This window comes from Acanthopagrus latus, chromosome 19 (assembly GCF_904848185.1).
Source record: "Acanthopagrus latus isolate v.2019 chromosome 19, fAcaLat1.1, whole genome shotgun sequence".
Lineage (NCBI taxonomy): Eukaryota > Metazoa > Chordata > Actinopteri > Spariformes > Sparidae > Acanthopagrus > Acanthopagrus latus.
Window position 1 is genome coordinate 20,938,805 of NC_051057.1, and position 22,259 is coordinate 20,961,063.

The 22,259-nt window shown below is 43.8% G+C and overlaps 1 protein-coding gene across 3 annotated transcripts; it reads right to left on the reverse strand.

Moving 5' to 3' along the window:
* Positions 1–1,489: 1,489 nt before the first annotated feature.
* LOC119008240 (serine/threonine-protein kinase H1 homolog) lies at positions 1,490–21,996 on the reverse strand. 3 transcript variants are annotated; one of them, XM_037078307.1, is made up of 5 exons: positions 21,782–21,996; positions 20,599–20,711; positions 14,112–14,866; positions 11,211–11,904; positions 1,490–3,213 (listed from the first exon to the last, which is right to left on the reverse strand). In XM_037078307.1, exons 3-5 carry the CDS (start codon positions 14,366–14,368, stop codon positions 2,935–2,937), a joined length of 1,230 nt encoding a protein of 409 aa, XP_036934202.1. In that variant the 5' UTR covers positions 14,369–14,866; positions 20,599–20,711; positions 21,782–21,996; the 3' UTR covers positions 1,490–2,934. The 3 variants fall into 3 exon arrangements, with proteins under 3 accessions (XP_036934202.1, XP_036934200.1, XP_036934201.1); XM_037078305.1 differs by having other exon boundaries at positions 21,750–21,996; XM_037078306.1 differs by having other exon boundaries at positions 21,092–21,996.
* Positions 21,997–22,259: the final 263 nt, after the last annotated feature.

The window sequence follows — 22,259 nt, forward strand, 5'->3', positions numbered from 1 at the left end:
AAGTAAATATGCAGTGTGTTTCTTCAAGATCAAGCAGCTTTCTCTGCCCACTCTAAACAAACTGTAACTGCGGGAGACAATGGAATTAGTCAGTGTGCAGAAAATGAGACGGACAATGCAATCGGAGCGACAGTTGGCTTGTTATTCCCTTTTGGAAGATAATGGCAATGAGACTGGAATGATAATAGTTGTGGGAAGAACAAAAAAGACCACTTTCCATTATTGCCGACTTCTGCTCGGTTTAATTCAATTCACATTTTTCGTTATCGGGGCCCGCCGAGTGGAGTTTTGTTTGCAGAAAGAGTTTCACATAAAAAATGCATAACAAATCACCTCTTCCTCCACCGTGCAGCCGAGACGCCATTCGATAAGGCCGGATATGGACTCAATTGCACTACACCGTGAAAAGAATATGTGGTTTTTCCTCAGTGGTCACGTCTGGCCATGTCATTGTACGTGAGAGAAAGTCACTGTGACTCATTTTTAAAAGCAGAATATGGAGACAGAAGACCAAATCCAAGGAGATTTCCCCTCCCCGTGCTAACATCCCACTCTCAGGCTGTTGATCTCTTCGTATTTCTGCTTGCTGACAAGTTACTTCCAAAATGCACCAGCCGTTCCTTGTCTCCTTCCCACAGGGACATTGATCTCAGGTCACTGAGTATGGGCAGCCATTGAAAGGCATTAACAACTCTCCAATGCACCCTGCTGGAGAAATAATGCATGAGCCTCCTCCAAATGACATCATCCATATTCACAGTTAAGAGAGACACTAAATAGATTCTTGTTGTGTCTTTGAGAGAAAAGTGTTGCACCAAACCGAAGTCTGAACTCCAGCAGCTCTAGAAAAAACCAGAAACCAATAACCCAAAATGACAATAGTAACTCAAGGTCCAGTTGCTAACTTTTTTCTGGTGCTTTCAACCACATACTGTATCACTGTCTTCACTGGGAGGTGAGCAAACTGAGTTATGAGTTGTGAAAGTTGCACCGTTTCCAAGGTCAAGCACAAGAGTTACGACCCAGTCCAGAGGGTCTGAACACATGTTGCAGTCTTGGAGCAAAAGCAAGTATGTGGCGCTTGAGTCAAGATATGTTTTATCCACTTGAACCAGAAAAAAATGTTGCTATTTCACATTTCTGTGACCTACAGATACGGTCAAAGATGGACTGAACCAGCTAAGCCAAAACGCAGTTCTTTCCGAACCCTAACCAGGTGGTCAGCACAGCGTGTTGGAACATGAAATTCAAAATTACAAGGAAGAAAATGTAAAGCTGCAACAAAAAGGCATTTAAAGTTTTATCATTCTGACATACTTACTGTCATATAGGGGTTGGAAAACACGGTGGTGGAGTTAATGGAAAGAATGCTGCCGAGCCAGAGACCACAGTCCAAGACTGCGTTTCAACATTTGTAAGCATGACGCCACTGGGCGTTCACATTTTTTACTATTAATGTGATGATAGTAGTCGCCCAACAACACATTTAGTTAATTGACTGAATTTATTCAATTGTTTATTTGGTGCTCGTGGCTCAAAAAGAACAAGAACAGCACAAGAAGAAATTAAAGCGAAAGTCTCATTTCCCTCTCTGACTCGAGTTACCTTTGGAGAGGCAGAAGCAGAGTGGTGTTTCATTTCTGCAAAAAAGTAAACAACCTACGCCTTCTCTGACGGAGCCTCGATTGTGCAGAACATCAGCAGAAAAAGTCGTCGGGAAATCTTCAGTGTTCTTTGATTAAAACACTTTTTTTGAGTCTCTTTTCCAAAGACGTGTTTACATTTTTTGGTTCATTTCTTCCTCTGCTCCTTCTGTTTGAATCCATCCTGCCTCCAGATGTTGCATATCCTCGCATGTAGATTCAGCTCACCACAGTGCGATACATGACTTACCATCTGCGACCAAACGCATTAATCACGAATGATTAGAAAGAAAACAGGGAAACAAATCCGCCATGTATAATGCGTTATATTGCTAAACAAGATTAAACTTCATTGGTAATTATGTTTTGCATCCTACTTGCAATTTTAATGAACTTTCAGAACTTTCCCCCCTCTTGATGCATGCTTGCGTTACCATTTTAATTTAACAACTTCTCACTGGAGAAACGGTAATTTGACATTTAAAAAGAAAAAAAATGGTGTTGTTTACAGCTTACATAACATTTTGGGGGAGAGAAGAGAGCTCTTCAAACCCGGAGCCTCATTTTTTAACTTGATAGAGGCCTGTCACACAATATCTGGATTGTGCTTTCAGTGGTTGTGGGTGCTGCTATGTAGGAGGACTGACAACAAAAGGGAAAAAGACTACAGCATATTTGCTCATTCCTGCCTCAGAAATGTTGAAAAATGTAAATCTGGTGGTGGTGAGTTAAAAAATCTATTTAAAAAACAGGACGAGAGCAGAAGAAGCTAGTTTTTCTCCCACTTTTTTTTCTTTCTTTTTTTACATCATCCTCGCTAAGATTGGCTCCCCCATTCCGCGAATGATGAATTTCTCATTTCTGGAATGAACCTCTTCACAGCCGAGGTAATGTGGTGACTCATAATGATCTAGATGAGACCTTGAAGCCATTAGTCTGAGCTGTGTGAATAACCAGGGGCGAGAAACCTTGTGGAGGTGGACAGCTCTGTCTCACTAAAGCCCGGACCTCAAATCTGAGGGATATTCACTAACAGCATAACCCGACCACGAGAAACTAATGGAGGATGGAACTCAGCCTGGAGGGGAACATGACTGAGGTCCAGAGAAGGCAGGAAACTTTTCTTTTTTTTTTTTTATGCCACAACACCTGTCCCAGACACTTTGGCTGAGCTGTGAATCGGGGGCAGCTGGTCCCATCCCCTCATTAGCCTCCTTGTGAATCTTCAGTTGGATGGCGCTGATGCTCCTCAGGCCTTCTGGCTGGATCTCAATGGCTCTCCGAGGCCGACTCAGTCCAGCTGGGAGATTTGCCTTCCCGGGCCGACGCTGCTGGAACCGCCGGTGCTCGCGGTGGTTCTGCTCGGGCACCGGGAGGAGCTGCGTGATGCCCTCTGCCTCATAAGGTTCTGGGAGATGGATCGATGGAGGTTCTTCATGGAGGAGCTGGCTGCCATGGTGACCACCCAGGGGTGATGGATGGCTCGGTCGGCCGTTAAGCGGGTGGCTGGGTCCAGCTGCAGCAGCTGTTGGATGAAATCCTTGGCCCGGTTGGACACTGAGGGCCAAGGCTGTGGAATAGAAGAAGCAGAGCAGAGTGATTGGCATCCGTTTTCATCGAAAAACACTCGCACTAGATGTTGCCAGACACTCGCAGTCGTCTAAAAAGCACTGCGACTGCACGGATTCAAAGCCTCTTCAAAGCTGGGCGCGAGATTTCATCCTAACAAAGCAATAAAGCTATGATCCCTGTGCTCTGCAGGCCTAACAAGCAGAACTAAACTCAAAGGGAAGCTAAATGTCAGTGGGCAAAGGGAAGCGGCAGTCTTGGGCGAAAGAATCCGAAGCCTGGGAGGTAGGACGGCCCCGTCCCGCATGTGTGGGATTTGGGCCGCATGTTTATTCTTAGCTCCACAATAAAAGGCAGCCCAGATGAGCCTCGCTGGGATCTTCTGCTCTTTGTTAATTCAAATAGCAAATCACTTCCCTTGTCATGACCCACGCTGACATTCACGAGTGCTTTGAAATCTGCCTCGCCATCTTTCCGGTGGGAGAGAAGACATCAGAGTCATTATCATAATTCAGAATCATTAAATTATTCATCACAGCTTTGGGTTCTTTGTCATGAAGACAACCTTGCGGAGGCCCGCCCGCCTCAGGAAATTGATGACCTTTGTGCTTCCATCTTATTTTGAGGGAAATATTACCGCCACAGACGCCGGATCAGATTGATGCGGCATCGGATTAAATAGACGACTGGAGATGTAACACAATAACCTTTATCAGTGTCAGGAAGCAAGCGTGTTCTCCCCCCTGTGCGTCACGTTGGGCCTGGGATTGTTTGAATGCAGTCAGGTAGTGACAAGCATGATTCGGAGACTGCTTCCTAAATCACTTCCATCTTACTCTCTTGTCTCTGACACGTCGAAAAGATTTCCACAGTCACCCACCAATTAGCTCCAATATTCGCTTCCATGTCTGGTTGTGGAGAATAAAAAAAAAAGCTAAATACAGTCAAACGTGTGTGTGTGCGCTGAAATTCTCTCATTCTTCGCTCCGACTAAATCTCGCTCTTTAGGGAGGTCTCGCTCTCCATTTTAATCCTGAAATGCATTTCTCCCCCCCCCACTTTCTTTTTTTGTCTCTCGCCGAGTAATGACAATTAATCAAGCATGAAATTGACAATCGCGAGGCTGTTGCCGGTGAGAGGAATTCAAAGAAGCAGGGACTCGCTTATTCTCAGTACAGTGCACCGAGTGCCGAGCCGCACCGGCGAACCAGCCTCAAAAAAAAAAAAAAAATATGCCTCTCACTCAAAGTTTCTCCTCATTGTGTTGTCATTTCACACCTGAGAGGCGGGGCGGAGTGACACTCGGCTTCCCCACGATGGAGAGAGACTGTCTGATTGAGCTCCCGCGACTAACAAGTCTGGCTTTCCCCCTCATCTGGCACCGGCGGCTGTGGTGAGTCGGTGAGACTTCTTATCGCTTTGCACATAAATACACATTCGATAGCAGCCGTGGCTAGCAGTCAACGTTCGTCCTTGATCTGAAATGACGTGGACACGTGGCTTGTGTGCATGCTGGCTACATACGGGGGATGGTGATTTCTTGGAGAAGATTTCTTAAAGAGGTGGCAAAAGTTCCTGCCATCAACACCTAAAGAAGCGGAGACATTACCGTGTTTGTCTTCCTGGAGCCGAGCCACCTGCAGGAGGTTTATCTCTCGCCCCTTATTTAGAACATTTTTCACGTCAAAATACACAAAGGCTTTATTGTGTTTGGTGGAGGGGGCGAGATCCAGGTGTTATACATCACTGTTGAGTGCAGAGCCGGCCGAACTTGAGGGGGGGGAGAGGTGGAGAAAGCTACAGGGCTCGGCTTATTGAGCAACATCTTGTTAGAGTGAATGAGACGCTCGGCCCGACTCGGCGCGCTGCATCTTTACCTGGCGACGGCGCGATTGCAACAAATGGGAGAAAACGCTAGAAGGTCTGGATTAGGCTAATGTGATCACAAGGTGGGATAATGCACCGAGAGTAATGAACCGAGAGTCCCCCGTCTCGCAGCCCAGCTGAAGCCGAAGCACCTGGCGGCGCTTCCCGAGAAGGAGAAGAGGCCGAATTCAAATACGCCTCGTCATAATGAGTCCCGATGGAAGGGGAAGCCGGGCTGGCGCTAATTCAGGGGGAAAGTCGCGGCTAAAGCGCCGTAATCAGAATATCAATACCCGGATGCAGGAGAGATTGTGCTGTCATGTACAATAGACTGTGAACCAAGTGGAGGCTGGGATTGTTCCCGTGCTGCTCACTAGGGGGCAGACTGGGCTAACCATTACCCATACTGCCCTGCTGCTGCTGCTGCTGCTGCTGAGAGATGCAGATGTTTGGGCAGGGTCAGCAAAGTCTTCAATAAGACAGCAGCAGAATGCAGAGGAGGCTGCCGTGATATGAGCACACACACACACACACACACACACACACACACACACAAACACGCATGCACAGAGAAATCCACTTATACACTCACACACATCAGATCAGATGTCCTGATGCCGTGCGAGGGAAGGTGCTCCGCCCCTACGTGCAGCGAGGATTGAGTGATAAGGTGCAAAAAGCCCCCGAGGCTACGCCGGCTCATCCTCTGCCCCGCTCGTCCTACATCGACTCCTTTCTCCTCCACCCCTCACCATCAAACACCCCCCCTCCCTCCTTCCCTCCCTCTCTCCCGCACGCTGTTGAGTAAAAGCATCAGCAGGAGTCTGCACTACAGGTCTTTAGGTCACAGGCTGTTGCATCTGTGGGGGGAAAATGTATGCATACTGTGTTTGTGTGTTGTCAGTGCAGTAGGGGAAAGGGGGCGGAGGGTTTGCTGGGGAGACCGAGGGACCTGTTTCATGGGCAGGTGCCAGAGGCCGTTTGCATTTCTAAGCGCGTCTCACCTCCGTCTCGCTGCTGAAACACCCGCCTCCCCCTCCCACAGCCGACTCTCACCGCATCTCCCTGCTCTGCTTCAGAAAACACAAAAGGTGAAGAATACTTTGGAAGGATGTTTGTAATTGCAGCCCTCGAGTATTGATTTGCATAGCAGAGAGGAGGAGAAAAAAGTTTTCGAAGATCTTTACGTGTCCATCTAGAAAATTTAAAAGCACCTAAAGTTAATCCCTCTCCACCGCACGTGTTGAATACTTTATTTATGGATCTTCCCGCTGACAGTATCCTGCAGTCTCGGCTCGATGAATAACAAACTGACGTATGACGCGACGGTGCGACCTGGTTAGAGTGACGCTGACTCACTCTTCTCGATAACTAGAGTCGTAAAAGTAGAATCATAGGTTCCCAAAATAAATAGTGGACTTGGAGGATCTCCTGCAGCAAATGACCAAATGGTTCCGGCACTTACTCCATTTACTCCACCTATCATCATTCGTTGGTCCTTGTTGTGGCAAATTGCACCAATGTGCTTCTTTTCTGCTATCTTGAATGAGTGTCTGCTAATTCAGGCCCATTAAAGCTGCATATTTTAGTTAGCGTTATTATCTTGAAGGCCCTGTTTTAATCGAGGTCTCTCTGCAAAGAGTTTACATGTTCTCCTCTGCTTTTTTCCTCACAAATCATAAAGACACTGTAGTTCGATCCAGGAAGAAGGTTTATGAGTAGTCAGATAACTGTGCTGAATAAAAACTCCTTTCAAGGCAGTTTGTGTTCCAGATTTCAGTGTCATGTTGTACTGTGTCATTCAGAAAAACCCCGGTACAGGACTTGGGTGACATTAACATCGTGAATGTGAGTTGTCTGCCCTGTAATGGCACCCTGTCCAAGCTGCACTCTGCCTCTCACTCTGTGCATAAAAAGGATCGGCCTGCCTGCAGCTCGTGATCCTGACCCATTCAAGTGGTTTTACAATCATTTTTAAAGGCTCTCTTGTTACTCATGGTATCATAGAATTTTTATCCTGGCTGGACTGTTGTAAAAAAAAAAACCAAAAGCGAAAGATATCTTGTTAAAATATTAATTTGGTAATAGTAAAAGTCACCAATACGGGTCTTATCTGATATTAAATAATATATATTTGCAGTTGTATGACCTATTTATGAGGGATCGGCTGATTATTGGCCTGGTAGATCATCGGATCAGCATTTTTTTTTGACGCAGTAAGTAATAACTAAAGTTATCAAATTAGTGTAGTGGAGTAAATGGTACAATAAACGTCTCCAAAATGTAGTGGAGTAAAAGAAAGAAGAATTTGGAATATTTAGTATATACACCAGGGAATTCAGACCTCATTTATGTATAATTTCCCGACTCTATAGGCTAATAAAAGCATACATCACTTTTTTCCAGAGAGAAATACATTTCCTCATGTACAACATGCGCTGAATTAACAAGAAGGCCTGAAAAGGTAAGAATGTGTTGCAGATAGTCTTTTACAGAGATTATACATTTCTCCTGATGCCATAACTCTTTAAAATGTGATGATTTATAAAGGGAGTCTGGGGTTTTCTCCACAGGTGACAAAGAAGCTGCCAAATATCGATTACTGTTTGCTGCATTTGGGAAATCTGACAAGTTGACATGACCAGACAAGCTGATGAAGCGATGCTGTAACACTTTTTACAAGGAAATAAACAACCTAATTTAATGCATTTAATGCCGAATTTGAAAGAAGGCAGAGATGATTTTGAATCTGCCGTAGCCATTTTGCGTTTTTTTTTCTTTCTTTCTCTAGCCTCAACGATGTTCAAAATTGCGGGATTTGTTGAGGGAGTCTGGTGGTCAGTTGAAACAGAGAGTGTGTTCACAAACACTAGTTGAATTTCAATTCAGCTGCTTCAGTTTCAGCCACTACATATGTATCTCATATATGATATAAAGAACAGAGAGCCAATGTAAATGGTATTAGTAACACTTGTGCTTTTCTTAGTCAAGACAAAATGTCTGCTGTGAAAAAGGCCTGTTGTATTGACGTCTAAGCACACTGGCAAGTACCACGTTGAGTCAGATGTTACTCCTCCGTTATTGCAGGCAAAGCAGCATCTCATCATTACACCCCACTGTTATGAAAGGCATCATGTCTGACCTGCGGGCCTGTGTGTCACTCCAGCTGCTGGACAGCTCATTTCAAATGAAACTCTCCAAGTCCAGTTAAGTATGTGGAGGGAATTGCTCAGGCTGTCGAAACCGTTCTCGCTCCGGGGAGAGAAGCACCCTCCTGACTGACATGAAGGACCCTCGTGGTGGCTGAGGTCCGCACTTTGTGGCTACTTGTGAACCTTCATCACACATTACAACATTATTATCCTGCTTTGTGTGTGTGTGTGTGTGTGTGTGTGTGTGTGTGTGTGCATATGTACCCGAGTGCTAATATGCTGTCAGTCTACCAGAGAGGGTGTATACTTGCATATTACGGAGAATGAGTGTCTTGTCATTGAGACGGAGATGTGATTGATGGCTGATCCATCAAGCCCCTGGACCGCTACTCAGCCATGTATGATGTCTTCATACTGTCATCATATGACTTTACAGATTGATGTCTTTACTGTACCTCAGCGGGCTCTTAGATGCTCGACGTGAGGGTCTTATAAAAAGTGTTTTTCCTCCTCCGGCGTAGCCTACATCTGAGCCGAGTGGAAAGCCAATATAAAGGAGAAAAACGTGAAATAAGCCCTCGCATAAACTCGAGAAGGATTTCGCACTATTGTTCCGTTGGTGGTCAGTGCAGCGGTAAACACAGGGATAATAGTCCAGGGCCTATGTAAGGGAGCTCCTTGTATGCCAGACTAAAATGTCAGACTGCATCCCTGAGAATCGGGCCAGGCTTAAAGCCCAGTGAATAATCCAGCCTTGGGTGTAATCAGCGTGAAAGAACAAGCCCGAACTCACCACTGAGCTTGACAGAATAGGCGGTTAAAAATACCCACTTCAGTTGTGTGACAGAAGAAACAGGAGGGAGGGAAAAAAAAAAAAAAAAACCAACGTGCAGGGCTGCTTTTTTCCCCCGATTCGAAAGCATTTCTCAGCGAGCGGGGGAACTCGAGACATCACAGCAGACTTTCACATATACATTCTCCTGCTCGAGGAAGGGCTGAAAACGAGGGGAAAGAATCCACCGTGTTACCACACCTGTACCGCGACGTGTCGAATATGTTCCCCTTAAGATGGAATAATGTAGCTATATCGAGTAGTGCTAATAGCATAATGATTCAAGCGTGAATCGCTCATGTGCAGCGAGTGGATGTAGCAGCCGTATGCAGACGGATGTGTTGCTAGGGTTGGATAATTACACCAAGCGTGCACGTCGTACACACCGAACCAGATTGTGTTGTGGGGAAAAGGCCGAAAGTCACAATACAAACAGCAGATGGCAGTTTACTATGTAATTGTTTTTCTTCTTTTTTTTTTTTTTTTTAGCTGGAAGCAGAAATCGTTTTATTCATTGGATTAAATTAAACCTCAGCTGGCCCCAAAAAATTTGCAACTGGCCCAAGAAGTTCAACTTTTCTGGTTCTGCCGTGTTCACGAGCTTCTGGTTAGCATCCACAAAATCAACACACACACACACACACACACACACACACACACACAAAAGTTTCTGTTTTGACAGCGCAGAGGGAACTTTGTGGAGGAGTGTCAGAACACTGTCAAGACTGCGCAGAAACTATAGAAGCCGGGTCAAGTCTATTATGCAAAAGGCGACTGTAAGCATTAAGAGAATGCCAACATCCACCTTTACTATGAGAGAAAGTTCCTCAGAAACACTGTGAACAGCGGCTGGCTGCCGATCTTCACTCTTGGATTTTGGCTTTTCAAAATAAAACACACCATAAGGACATAAATGAATGTTTGTGTGGAGAGGTTAAAATGCAATTCCAACAGAACATTTGTTGCTGAAAAATGCTCAAAATAACCAACTATACTGCTATTGCACATAAATGAAACTTTTACTATTTATTTTTTGGATCTGTCAATTAAGTTGTAGCACCAGCTGGACCTGCTACATGCCCGTCCACCAACAGAACCCTCCTCACCTGTAGTTTATGCCTTGCTACATTCAAAGCAAGCTAATATTATCATTGAACAACAATTCCTAAGGGATACTGAGCTGATAATAAGATTATTTTGCTTCCAGAACTTAAATTTGTTATGAGGGAGTAATTATTTAGGCTGTTTACGCCTGTCATTAAAGGGTAACACCCCCAATTTTACACATTAAAGTGTGTTTACAGGTCTTACAGGGAAATACTACTGCACACGTGAAAACAAGTGATGTATAAAGCCTTTTGTGGCTCTAGAGGAAGCTGATTAATTGCCTCTGGTGATGTTACTCAGTGGCTAAATTGCATTGTGGGTGATGAAGGCACTGGGTTTTAAAATGCAGTCCTCTGGTCTAGCATTGCTGGACACCATGACCCCAGATTCCCATTAAAAATTGTACAATTTTAAGATGTTGTTGAGTTGGGAGAAATGTAAGAACTTTGTGAAACTCCGTCTATGACACATTTTTAATCATTTAGGCCTTCTTGTAAATTCGGTATTAAATGTGATTCATTTAGTTGCTTCTTTCCTTGTAAAAAGTGTCAGTTTGTCTTGGCACAGCTGTGCCAGCCCATCTGCTTCAGCAGCTGTTTTAACAAACTATCTCATCCAATTTCAACATTTTTGCTAAATTCATAAAATGAGGAAACATTTTGTTGATGGTTGACATGTCAAGTTTCACTAATACAGTGAAGATTAACCAATATAGGCTACTTATGTGTTGCCAGTGGAGACAGTCACCAAACTCCCTTTAAAAATCACTCAATTCTGTGTGTTTTTGAGTTGAGAGGAACATACTAAACCTGTGAAACTCTGTCTGTAAGAACTTCTTAAATATTTGTGCTCATTGTAAATTCGGCATATGTTATACATGCCATTTTTCTTTTCTTCTCTTTTCCCCTTTGTTTATTTGCATATAGAGTGGAGAAGTGAGATGCGATCACGAGAGGTCACTCGGTGCGCGTGTCGAGGTATAAACATATTCATTATACATAGCTACACTCAAATCTAAAATGAAAAGCCCAGTAAACTTACATCCCCATGGAAGCTGTATTTTCCTCTCACAATGGATCTGTAGAGCCGCGTGCGACTGTCGTCCTCAAACGGCATGGATCCACTCAGCACAATGTAGGCGATCACCCCCATGGCCCACATGTCTACGCCACAGGAATAGGGTTTCCTCAGCAGCACCTCAGGGGCCAGGTACTCCGGAGTTCCACATGTGGTTCTAAGGGACCAAGTCCTGTCAGAGCCAGAATCCTCAGACTCTGCTCCTGTGCTGCCAGAAGTGGCCAATCCAAAGTCGGTAACAAGCAGCCTGGAGTCGGCCCCGGGGTGGTAGTACAGAAGATTCTCCGGCTTCAGGTCTCTGTGGGTGATACCCAGGTTGTGCAGGTACCCCACCCCAGCCAGCACCATCTGCAGGGCTCGTGTAGCGTCCCTCTCTGTGTAGTGGCCCCTGCTGACCACACGATCCAGCAGCTCCCCACCTGTGGCCAGCTCCAGCACCATGTAAACCCTCTGCGGAAACTGGAACACCTCGATCAGCTGGATCACATTGGAGTGGCTCACCCGCTGCAGCACCGCCAGCTCCGCGGCGCACACCTCACGGCCCTCTGGGGCCTCCACCTCCATCATTTTTATGGCGAAGGGCTGGCGAGTGGCCCTGTGCTCCACACGCACGACGCGGCTGAAGCTTCCTCGACCGATCAGAGCCTTGATGTCATATCTGACAGGGCAGAAGGGAAATGATGAGTCATTACAGCATAACTATCCCATGATACACTGTTGCAGAGCACTCAGCGTCTCCCACAGCAGCTGCAGCGCTGATGTATGGGAACATATCTGCATGTAGTACAGCGCGCACTGCAGCAAAGCCGACCAGGCAAATTCATATGTGCAAGTCTTTATTACAGAAAAAAGCTCTCAAATTAAAATAAAAACAGACGCAATCATTTGGAAACAGCTGAGCCAGTGTAATATCTTTTATACGTGATCTTACAATGAACACCTTCACCTGTGGAATGTTCCAAACAGGGCTTTTTTAAAAAAAATCTGTGGTTCCCAATGACTCAACTTGTTTGAAACATTAGAAGCACATGAAGGTAAAAACTTGAATATCAGAATCAGAAATGCCTTTAACGCCATAGCTAGAAAAAAATGAGGACAACAAGAGCTGAACAAATCAGGGTAAAGAATAATAAAACAAAGAATAAAGAGCAAGAACAATCACTATAACGATAACGACGTGAGCTTCCACGCTGATGAGCGATAACGTTCAGTAAACAGTGGCGCGAGCTCACGCTGTGTCCCCCAGCTGTGTCTTCAGCTTGTGTTGCACAGAAACATTTCTTGAAAGACGAGAGGAGTCAGGAGAATCCAGCGCTTTGTTTACGAAGATCAATTTTAACCATACATTAGGCCCCATCAGCGGCAAAGACTGACATAAGCGTTTATTACGTAGTAAAGCTCCAAGACTGAGTTACCATCTAAAATCCTGTAGGTCTCAATCAGCTGACATGAAAGAAGTCGCCTACAGGTGGAAACCAATATCATAATCACTCCTGCAACGTTATTTTGTGAGAAAAAAAGTCCACAAATTTAAAATAAGTGACGATTCTTTAAATTCAGATGGATTCTGATTGGCCGCTGTCGTTACAGTTGTGGTGCTTTGAACCACTTGAGTTAGAATGAATCTGTAAGACGTAGTATTTATAGTTTTATCCTTCCTGGTGTGGACAGACCTCAAGAATTGTGATTTTTTTTTTAATTACAGTGTAGTAAAAACACCATAAAAGCATAAACCATAACTATTGTGAAGTGTTCTGTATGTCGTATGTGCAAAAGACACAGCAGGGGCAAAAAAATAAAAATGAAATGCTGGGTAATATCTGCACACAGGGTGGAAGAATCATGTGCATTAAATACAGTGTGAATGATTTATACGGACAAATTATTGACGAGTTGTGCAAACCGGAGATGGACTTTGTATTGATGTGCATGATAATAACTTCTGTTTATATATTTAGCTGTTTCCATTGAAGTATACATATTGCATTCTGTCTGATTCATGTTTCACACAGCGCCCTGAACTTCTTGAATTATACATATAGATATAGAAAACGCTGTAACTAATCAGATGGAGATGGAGATGTGCGCTTTCCTTAAAGACACCACTTTCCGTGCTTGAATAGTTCTTGGTTTTCACCCGACTGTTCCATCGAGGCTGCCTTCAGGTAACACCAGACCCTGGCCTCTAAAATTAAACTCCGATGTTACTGCTAATACATCCTACGAAGGTTGCTGATGGTAGGCTGAGTGGAACAAGAGAGCCGGTGACATTAACAGGCTCCCACGAGCGCCGTCGACGCTCTCAGTGAACAATTTCACCTCGTGTCGTGCTGCAAAACGATCTATTTTTGCATGAACGCTAAATAAAAGAATCGTCGTCGGCTCACGGGGTCGAGATAAAATCGCTTGTTTACATTCGGGCACTTCTTTTCTTTTATAATTACCTGCAACTGGAAAACAGTTTTTATTAAAAAAAAAGGAGTTTGCTCATTAAGTGAGACTGAGAAGCACATGTGGCTCTTGTTGTTTTTCTTGAGTTTTTAATGGCTTGTTTTGAGCAGGTGAAGCTACCTGTTCACATAACTGATGTTGGCACAAAATATAATTAGGGACCTCATCAAGGATTAAGTTAAACAACAAAAATAAAGCACGTAACAATGCATTTTTAATTGAAATGATCTCAGCTTTGTTTTTCTTCCCCATTTAAAAGCTATTTACAAGAAAAGTTGATACAAATGACACTTTGATTTCATGAATTAAATTTTTTTTGACGAGTTGAGAACAAGATTCAAGACAGCATCTTTAAACATGTTATAAACAATGTTCGTGCTTTTTGTTACTTGAATCCGTACTGATATTATTTACCTTGCTGTCACACGTGGGTCGAACTTGTCCTTGTACTTGGCAACTTTGTCCCGATGTCCTCCATCTCTGGCTGTCTGCTGGTGGACGCCAGATGCCGGTTGAGGATTCTTAAACCACAGGCCTCGCTGCTTCTCCTTCTTCGGCTCATCGTCGTCATCACCACGTGCTTTTTTATTGAAGGCCACGAGTGACCGCACCACGCTCACGTAGCCCTTCTCGGACGCCCCGGGCGGCGCCTTACTGTTCCCGCAGCCCATCAGTCAGAAGCGATGAGCCATCGACGGGGAGAACCAAAGATTCCTACATCCGCTGGACACTGAATGAAGCCTGGAGACGAAGCCTGCAGCACTCAGGTGCACATTCAGGCAGGTGTTGCTTGAAAAGCTCCGCCTACTCCAGCAGGCTGGAGGTCGGCAGGTGTGTGGCAGAACCCCCTCGCTCACTTATGTGATAGAAGTGTCAGGAACACAGAGGCTGTTTGATGCTATTGTTGCTCCTCTTACAGCCGACTGTCACAGTGATTGTGGAAGGAAGTAAACAGTGGGAGGCCCGAGAAGCCCCGGTCACACATCAGTAACGCTGCAACATGACATCTGAGCACATAAACGGTTTAAAATGCCGTCCGATAAGCTTTATTGGCACTCAAAATGGCTGCCAGATTCGGAAGCTGCGCTCTCTGAGGAGGCATGTGGGGACAAAATGTTCCACTTGAGCGTTTCCAGTAATTTCCACCGTCCGAGGTAAGCTGATAAAACCTGACAGACAACAAAAATGAGAAAAGACCCGGGCTGTAAGCGGAACCGGCCTCAACATCCAGTGGTGAACAAAATCCAACTAAAGTCACCAGTTTATTCCAGATTAAAGGGGCAGTATGTGGTTTTGGAGAAGATTTTTAATGATTAAAATATTAATGACGTAATAATACAAACTGAATAAACAAGCTGTTCTCAGAGGAAAACAAGGTCCCCTGAACACTGTTTGAGGCTAGAAAGGTGGCTGGGTCCGCCACATCTAAATAAAGTAAGACAGTATGAACATCGCTATCAGATAACGACTTGACGGTCGACGTCACTGCAAATCGATCGATCGCCTCACATTTGTACGTGTCACTGGCTACACACCACATCAACATTTCTACAATATCTGTCACATCGCATGCACATTACATGATTATGACCTGACTGTCATCCAGGCAGGTGGAGGGGGGCGGGGGTGGAGCTACAAGGGAGGAACACTGTCAAGCCAGTGACCGCAGTTCAAGACTGTGCTTAAACAACTGGAAGTGACACACCGCTGGATATGTTTAAGGAGATCTCAGGACATCTCTGACCTTGTTTGTGGTGAAAAAGACACGACGTGATATTTGATACGTCACAACATGAAACTGAAAACCATCAAACTAATCAACAAACTAACCATCTGAGGTAAAATTGGTAGATTACCCCTTTAAACTTTACACCCTTGCAGTTATTGAAAGTCAGTGAAAGCAGAGTTGTTCTCTGTTGTGTGGTATTGCTTCTGAGTAAATGATTCTTGCACCACTGTCAACTGAACAGCATGTAACACTTCAGAAAACTCAAAACAATTACTGAAACATTTACTCTAACAATCCATCCGCTCAAACCGACACTCGTCACATGAAGACTGCCTCCTTTTAAACACATTTACTCGCACTGGAAGTGAAATAAAGCGCCCCACATTGTGTAAATTGACTTCTGTCCCCCACTGAATGTCTCACTCGGTGCAGATTGCTACTCATTGTGTCAGTACGTAGCGCCGAACATGCTCATTGTATTGTTCATATTGTTTCGCACGGTGTGTCACACAGTGTTCCTGTCAGGCCTGTGAGCAGTGCTAAGCTACTTTTTTTTCCTATTTTCTGCATTATGTTGTGCTGCTGTCATCATGTGTCCATAATCTTCAGAGGACGGAGAAATAAATAAATAAATAAATAAATGGCATGCAGCCGCCTCTCCCTGCCTGCCTGCCTCTGCCCTGCACATTGTTTAAAAGAGCTAAACCTCGCAGAAAACTAGAGGCGCCTGGAAAACATGCACATATTTATTCATGTGCGACTGCAGAGAGGAAGCGAGGGATCAAAAAGAGGGAAGGTGCACCTTTTTAACACAAGTAGTGTGCTGCAGTTTAAATTATTCCTTTTCACTTGAGCAGCACAGAAATAATGTGGCTATATGAGGTTTGTATAATGAGTTCATGCGTATGAATAAATTGCGCTGCTGTTTGTGTATTTAAGGAGATTTGCAGAGCTCGCTTTGAAGAAAACTGGTAAAGTGACACCTATAGATGATTGTTTACAAGGATTACAGTTGTTGTGACAGTTAGAAATGGTAGATTACAGCACCATACAGTAACTGACTAACAACTTTGTAGTTTTACATGAAATATACGCTAACATGCCAAAAGGCTAACAACATACTATCAGTCTAACATGCTAGCAATGCTAGGCTAACAGGCCACTAAGTGGTCAAACAAGGTACACATGGTAACAGGCTTGCATACTAGCAACAGGCTAATAAGAGGCTAACAGATCCATAAAGGAACACATGCCAACAGGCTAACATGCTAACAACTGGCTACAAGTGGTCCAACATGTACACATGCCGTAAATTTACTTAAGTTTGTGTATTTATAATAACTACAGATCCTTATTTTTTAGATCACACAACTGTATTTTTACTGTGTTTATGTTGAAACACAGTATTTTACTGCAGTTCTCATCTATATTTCTCTAAAAACAGTTACAGCACACTTGCAACACTTACAACACTTCATATTTTAGTTTTTGCTTTTTGAAGCCCGTGCTCTCTGAGACGAAGCTTCCTGCTGCTCGTATTAACTTATTTTCTTCCTTTCATTTCCTTGTATTTATTGAAAGCCATGTACTGCCTCTGCTGCATGAGGAAAACGCACCATTTCCTGTGCACCAGGAGGATTATTCCCACCAAAAGGCCCACCAGATGGGTGTTTGGAAGCAGCAAATGGAAAAGCTTTCATGAAACGAGCAGAGGTTTAATCGCTATTGTGTTCTATCCATTGGCAGTTATGAGGTGCGGAAATGTTTATTTATATGAAAATGTCATAGATGCTATTATACTTTACTGCGTCTTTTCAGACGGGTAAATTGTGTTGTCACTGAACAGAGAAGCGGCTGCATCATCAGTTGCTTGTCTGCACCAGTTTTTTTTTTTTTTCTTTCTTTCTTTTTTCTTTCAAGGGATGCCGGGCCTATCATTCTGCTCTGCTGTCATACGCCGCCTATATCTTCTCAAAGGACTGCAAACACACACATACTCACCCACAGGAAGAGACAGACAGCGAACCCCCACGCCCCCAAACACAGACACAATGAGCCAACAGAGGATAGACATCACATCAGCACTGAGGTGGTAAATCGCCCTTCAGAAGCCTTCCTCAAGGGAGTCAGCAGTTCAGCGTTTATCGAACCACTATCTGATTACTAAAAGGCTGTCCTGGGTTATAAATGAACCCGCAACATGTGTGTGGTATCGGGAACGCCAGGGCCTTGGGAGTAAAAGCCATTATGGGCTGCTCTGAATCAGTTTAGGCCAGAGGAGCGGTCAGAGCTCAGCTGCCACTTGTAAGTCAGTTCATTACTGTTGTTATTGTAGTCAGAGGATGTGATGCCGGTGTGTGAGAGGAGCGGACTCGGAGCTGGAGCGAGCGAAGAGCTGTGAACTGAAGTGGCCGAGTAACGAGGCAACAAAAGTGCTCCTGGGTTGAAAAAGTTGGGTTTGGGAAAAAAAAAAAAATAAAAAAAATAGAGACAAATGTTTCAATGAACACTTGAACTGGAAGCTTCAGGTGGGCGAGACGGTATAGAGCCTATTTCTGGTGAGCACTTAACACAGCAGGGATAATTGCATACAGCATATACTGTATATAATAGAGGTTGCATCAAGACTTTCATGTCCTACTTGGCCTGATACCCTTATATTCAGTATACAGTATTCAGGGTTTGGTGCCTTAGTTGTGATTTAGATTTTAGTGGAGATCTTAGTGCTACACTACAGACTTTTTTTTGAGGACAAAAGTGTGCTTCCAACTTTATCTAACCCAGAGACACTCCGGCAGTGCTGGAGGAGACGCTTAACCCCCCCAAAAAAGCAGTATCCCCTCGGTCAGGTGGGACCACAACCGTCAAAGAGGGTGGTGTGTTTACTGGGAAAACTACAGGTCACAAGTCACAGTATCTGCACCGCTGCTGAGCATTGGAGAAGCCAGAAAGTTTGTTTCCATCAGACAGACCAATCACAGCCGTCCCAGCCCACGTCACTGCGATGTAGGGCCATCAACAGATCAATGGTTTTGGAACAAGACGTTCAACAATCACACAAAATAGTGAAAAAACACTTTTCACCCCCCACCTGTAATAATCTCAACAGTAATGGGTTTTACGATGCTGTGATGGGTTTCTGCCACCACATTTTTTTTTATTTTTCTTGAATGAAAACTGTAATATTGTAATGTACAAAGAGTGATGTAACATTTAATCATAACCACAGTTAATTAATGATAAATCAACAGCGATGATGATCCACTTCTTCACTGAGCCACAAGTAAAATAGCATCATTTCCAGAGTGTAATTTCACCTTTACTTTACAGTAAGATTCTAATTTTGGAAAAATTAATACTACCTAATATCAGGTAGAAGCATATTATACATAATGTACTGATTACTGACGAGCATTTTAGTCATTAGCGCAGTTGGGCCGACACTTGCATTGTCAAAACGTTAATTTCACAGGTGCTATTCTGACAGGGACACTTTACAGTGATAGCCTGAAAAATGTTCTATCATATATTCGTTGTAGTGGGAAGAGCTCTGACATTTTGCCCTTGCCATCAGGTGATTTTAAAGGTCAAGTCTGATGGTTATAAAATGTGGTCTCTGAGTCACGGAGAGAGAGAGACGCCGGCTGTTCACCTCAGAGCCTCTGGAAGCAAACTTTCCACAGAGGTCAGGTTGTGTGTTTGAAAAGTTGCATTTAAAAATATCAAATAGTTTGGATCCACACAGGAGAGTTTTCTCTACTCTGAGACGATGGCGAAACATTATAATTAGCGATTAAAACATTACCCAAGAAACTAGTTTAAAGGCATAATTAGGCACATATTTAATTATTTTAGCTCTGCTTTTAATTTGAGGTTGCGAACGAAGTGTCTCCGCAGGAAAAAGTATCGCAGTGTTTTCTTTACAAGGGACACCACAGCGGCTCTTCAGATTCAGATTTATTAGACCACTCGACCTTCCCTCGCTTGTTTTCTTTATCTCTCTGTCTGCTTAAGAGTAATTACGAGGGCTGTTCATTAATTACACATGTGAGTCCGTGGCCAGACATCAGAGCTCCGCCCGGGCAGGTGACTGTATCTGTCAACTGAATCCAATTTTGCCAGCTCGCGCCACGTTCATGATTTGTTCAATCAAGACGTCACAGACAATTTGTCTGGCGTGTGCCTCGTCCCTCGGCCACCTCCGAGCTCCTCGCAGAAAAGAAAATTAGAGTATCCGTCAGCCGTCCCAAAGGGTCCTGCCTTTGGGAGATGTAGCATCCTCCCCTCGTGTTGACAGACCTGGCGCCTGCCTCACTTGTCACTGTAATTAGTTTTGTTTTGCTTCCATTGTGCTCAGCAGCCGCGCTTTATTGCTGCATAGCCGCGTGCAGCCGGGTCTCATTCCAGACTGGTGTATTAAAGCCAGGCTGAGTTTTAATGCACTGTGTGAGAAAAAACAAAAAACAAAAAAAAACCAACAAGTATTCTCCTCGAGCATTGATTTCTCCTTGCTCTCAACAGCTTGTAATAAGCAAACATACTTCTTGTGACCAGCCCCGCCACTTATTTGTATCCCGCCACAAAACAACAATTACAGACCAGTGTTCCATTGATGTATCGTGGACCGGTTTAATTAATCAGCTGGATAATGCCGCATGTGGGCTCGGAGCGGATGGAAGAGGTCAGGAGGGGACTTGGCCCATCCCGGATGGGAGAGCAAATCTCAGAGATTGATCAGCAGCAGCAGTGTAATTCTATCAGTCAACGCATGGTCTCTCTGAAGGAACTTATCTGGCGTGCAAAGGGTTCAAGGACGCTGGATACAACACAGAACTGCAGCTGCAGTGTGAATGATAGCATCGTCTGTGCACCGACAGGCTCTCAGGTGATGGTAGATTGAGGTTTATGGACTCGTCTGTTGAGCTCGTTAAACATGACTTGGCTTGTTTGAATCTGTTTGAATTTGTCAGTGTTGACAATGCAGTCACTGATGCAGGAACTAGGGTCGATGCAGATGCCACTTTTCCGCTCTGCATTCAGATTTTGCACAAAGAAAGACTGGATATTATGTCTAACTCAAGCCGAATTTACAAGCAGGCCCAAATAGTTTAGAATTTGTCAAGGACTGTGTTATACAAAATTCATAAAGTTCATTTTAAATCAGCAACTCACAAAATTGGGAAATTTTGTAATGGAGTCTGGTGACCTTCTCCACCCCTCCATCTCCTCGCTGTTGTTGACTGCAGATGATGTGGCTGCTTTGACCTTTAGTATGCTGGTGTCACCTGCCGATGAAGACCATGTGATGCGATCAAAATCTCCAGCTAGAACCGATACTAAATGGATCTAGTAGTTAGATTATTATATATACATGTGATATAGATCTTTTCACATATATTACATTTCAGATGTGCGATCTATAAATTACTTGTGCCTGGAGAATGTGAATATATTAAGATTTTTTATTGAGAAGCTGTAAAAATAAGTTAAAAATAAATTAACAAACCTTCAGTTCTCTCATGTATATATATATATATATATATATATATATATTTCTTAATCATAATTGTAATTCTTATGAATTCTTCAGTTGAATTGATTAAATATTTGACAACTTACAAGTGAGTGATAAACACGAGGGGGAGCGACAATATGAATATATCACCTTAAACATGATGAATCCTTAATAATATATATGAAAAAGTGTATTATAATATGTTCACATGAGGCAGCAGCTTCAAAAGATCTGACACGATCCTTTATAAAATAAACGCAGGTGTGACGGCGGATGATTTGAAGGGCCGGCGCTTCACGGAGCAGCCGTGCTGCCGGGGATAGACTCATCCCCCACTTTTGAAATATTGACTGAAAAATTTGAGGAAGCAACATTTTTTTTCCTCAAACAGATATATTGCGTTTTTATGGGAGAAGTCCTCAATTATTTAGTCACCCGGTGGCAGAAACTTCAGAGTTTGAAGTGATGGAAATCTAATATCTGTATCACATCCATCAAGCCTGGAGGGGAGTTATTCAAACGGAGGGATTTGCTTCCGAGAGACGTGCGCACACACACTCCTCTCACCATGAACACCGAAATTTAATTTGAAAATGGGCAGAAGGATTATTCCCATTATCCTGCTCCCAGACACTCATTTTTAAATGACAGACAGAAATATGCAAGTGGCTGTAATTATATTGCAAGCACAGACGGGTTTGTCGTTCTTTTTTTTTTCTTTCCCACCACCACACATCCTTTGTTCCAGTGGTGGTATTTTTTAAGGTGTTATTGGTCGCTGGATAAGAGTTTAATCAACCAGGCTTACATTATTATTATTTTTTTTCTTCATATTAGCACCTCGGAGTAGCACAAGCAGGATTCTGAGGGCTGCTTCATTACTGGTGTGATTATCTGCTTTTAGAATGAGCTGTGACCAAACACCGTGGGAGCGGCGCTAACCGGAAGAGTTAGGACTTCAAGCTTTCACGTCGTCGTTTACGGAACTAACTTCGAAAATTTGAAACACGTGCACGACGGAAAACTTTCCCTTCAATGCAAAAGTGTCAGATTGATCAAGATGCACCCCGGCTGTGCTGATAATTCCTTTAAAGAGCACGGAGAGCTGTGCTTTGTTGTTGCTATGCCAACACCAACTGGGGGAGCTGCTCAGCAATCTTTTTTTTTTTTTTTTTTTTTTTTTTTTTCTGTTTTATTACTCAGAAGAAATATTCCCAGTCAGGACACATGCATTTCAAGATGTGTATAAAAGTCATGATTCCCCTCAGGACGTCCTCTAAAAGGGAACATTTCATTTTTTATAAACTTAGTGACTTTT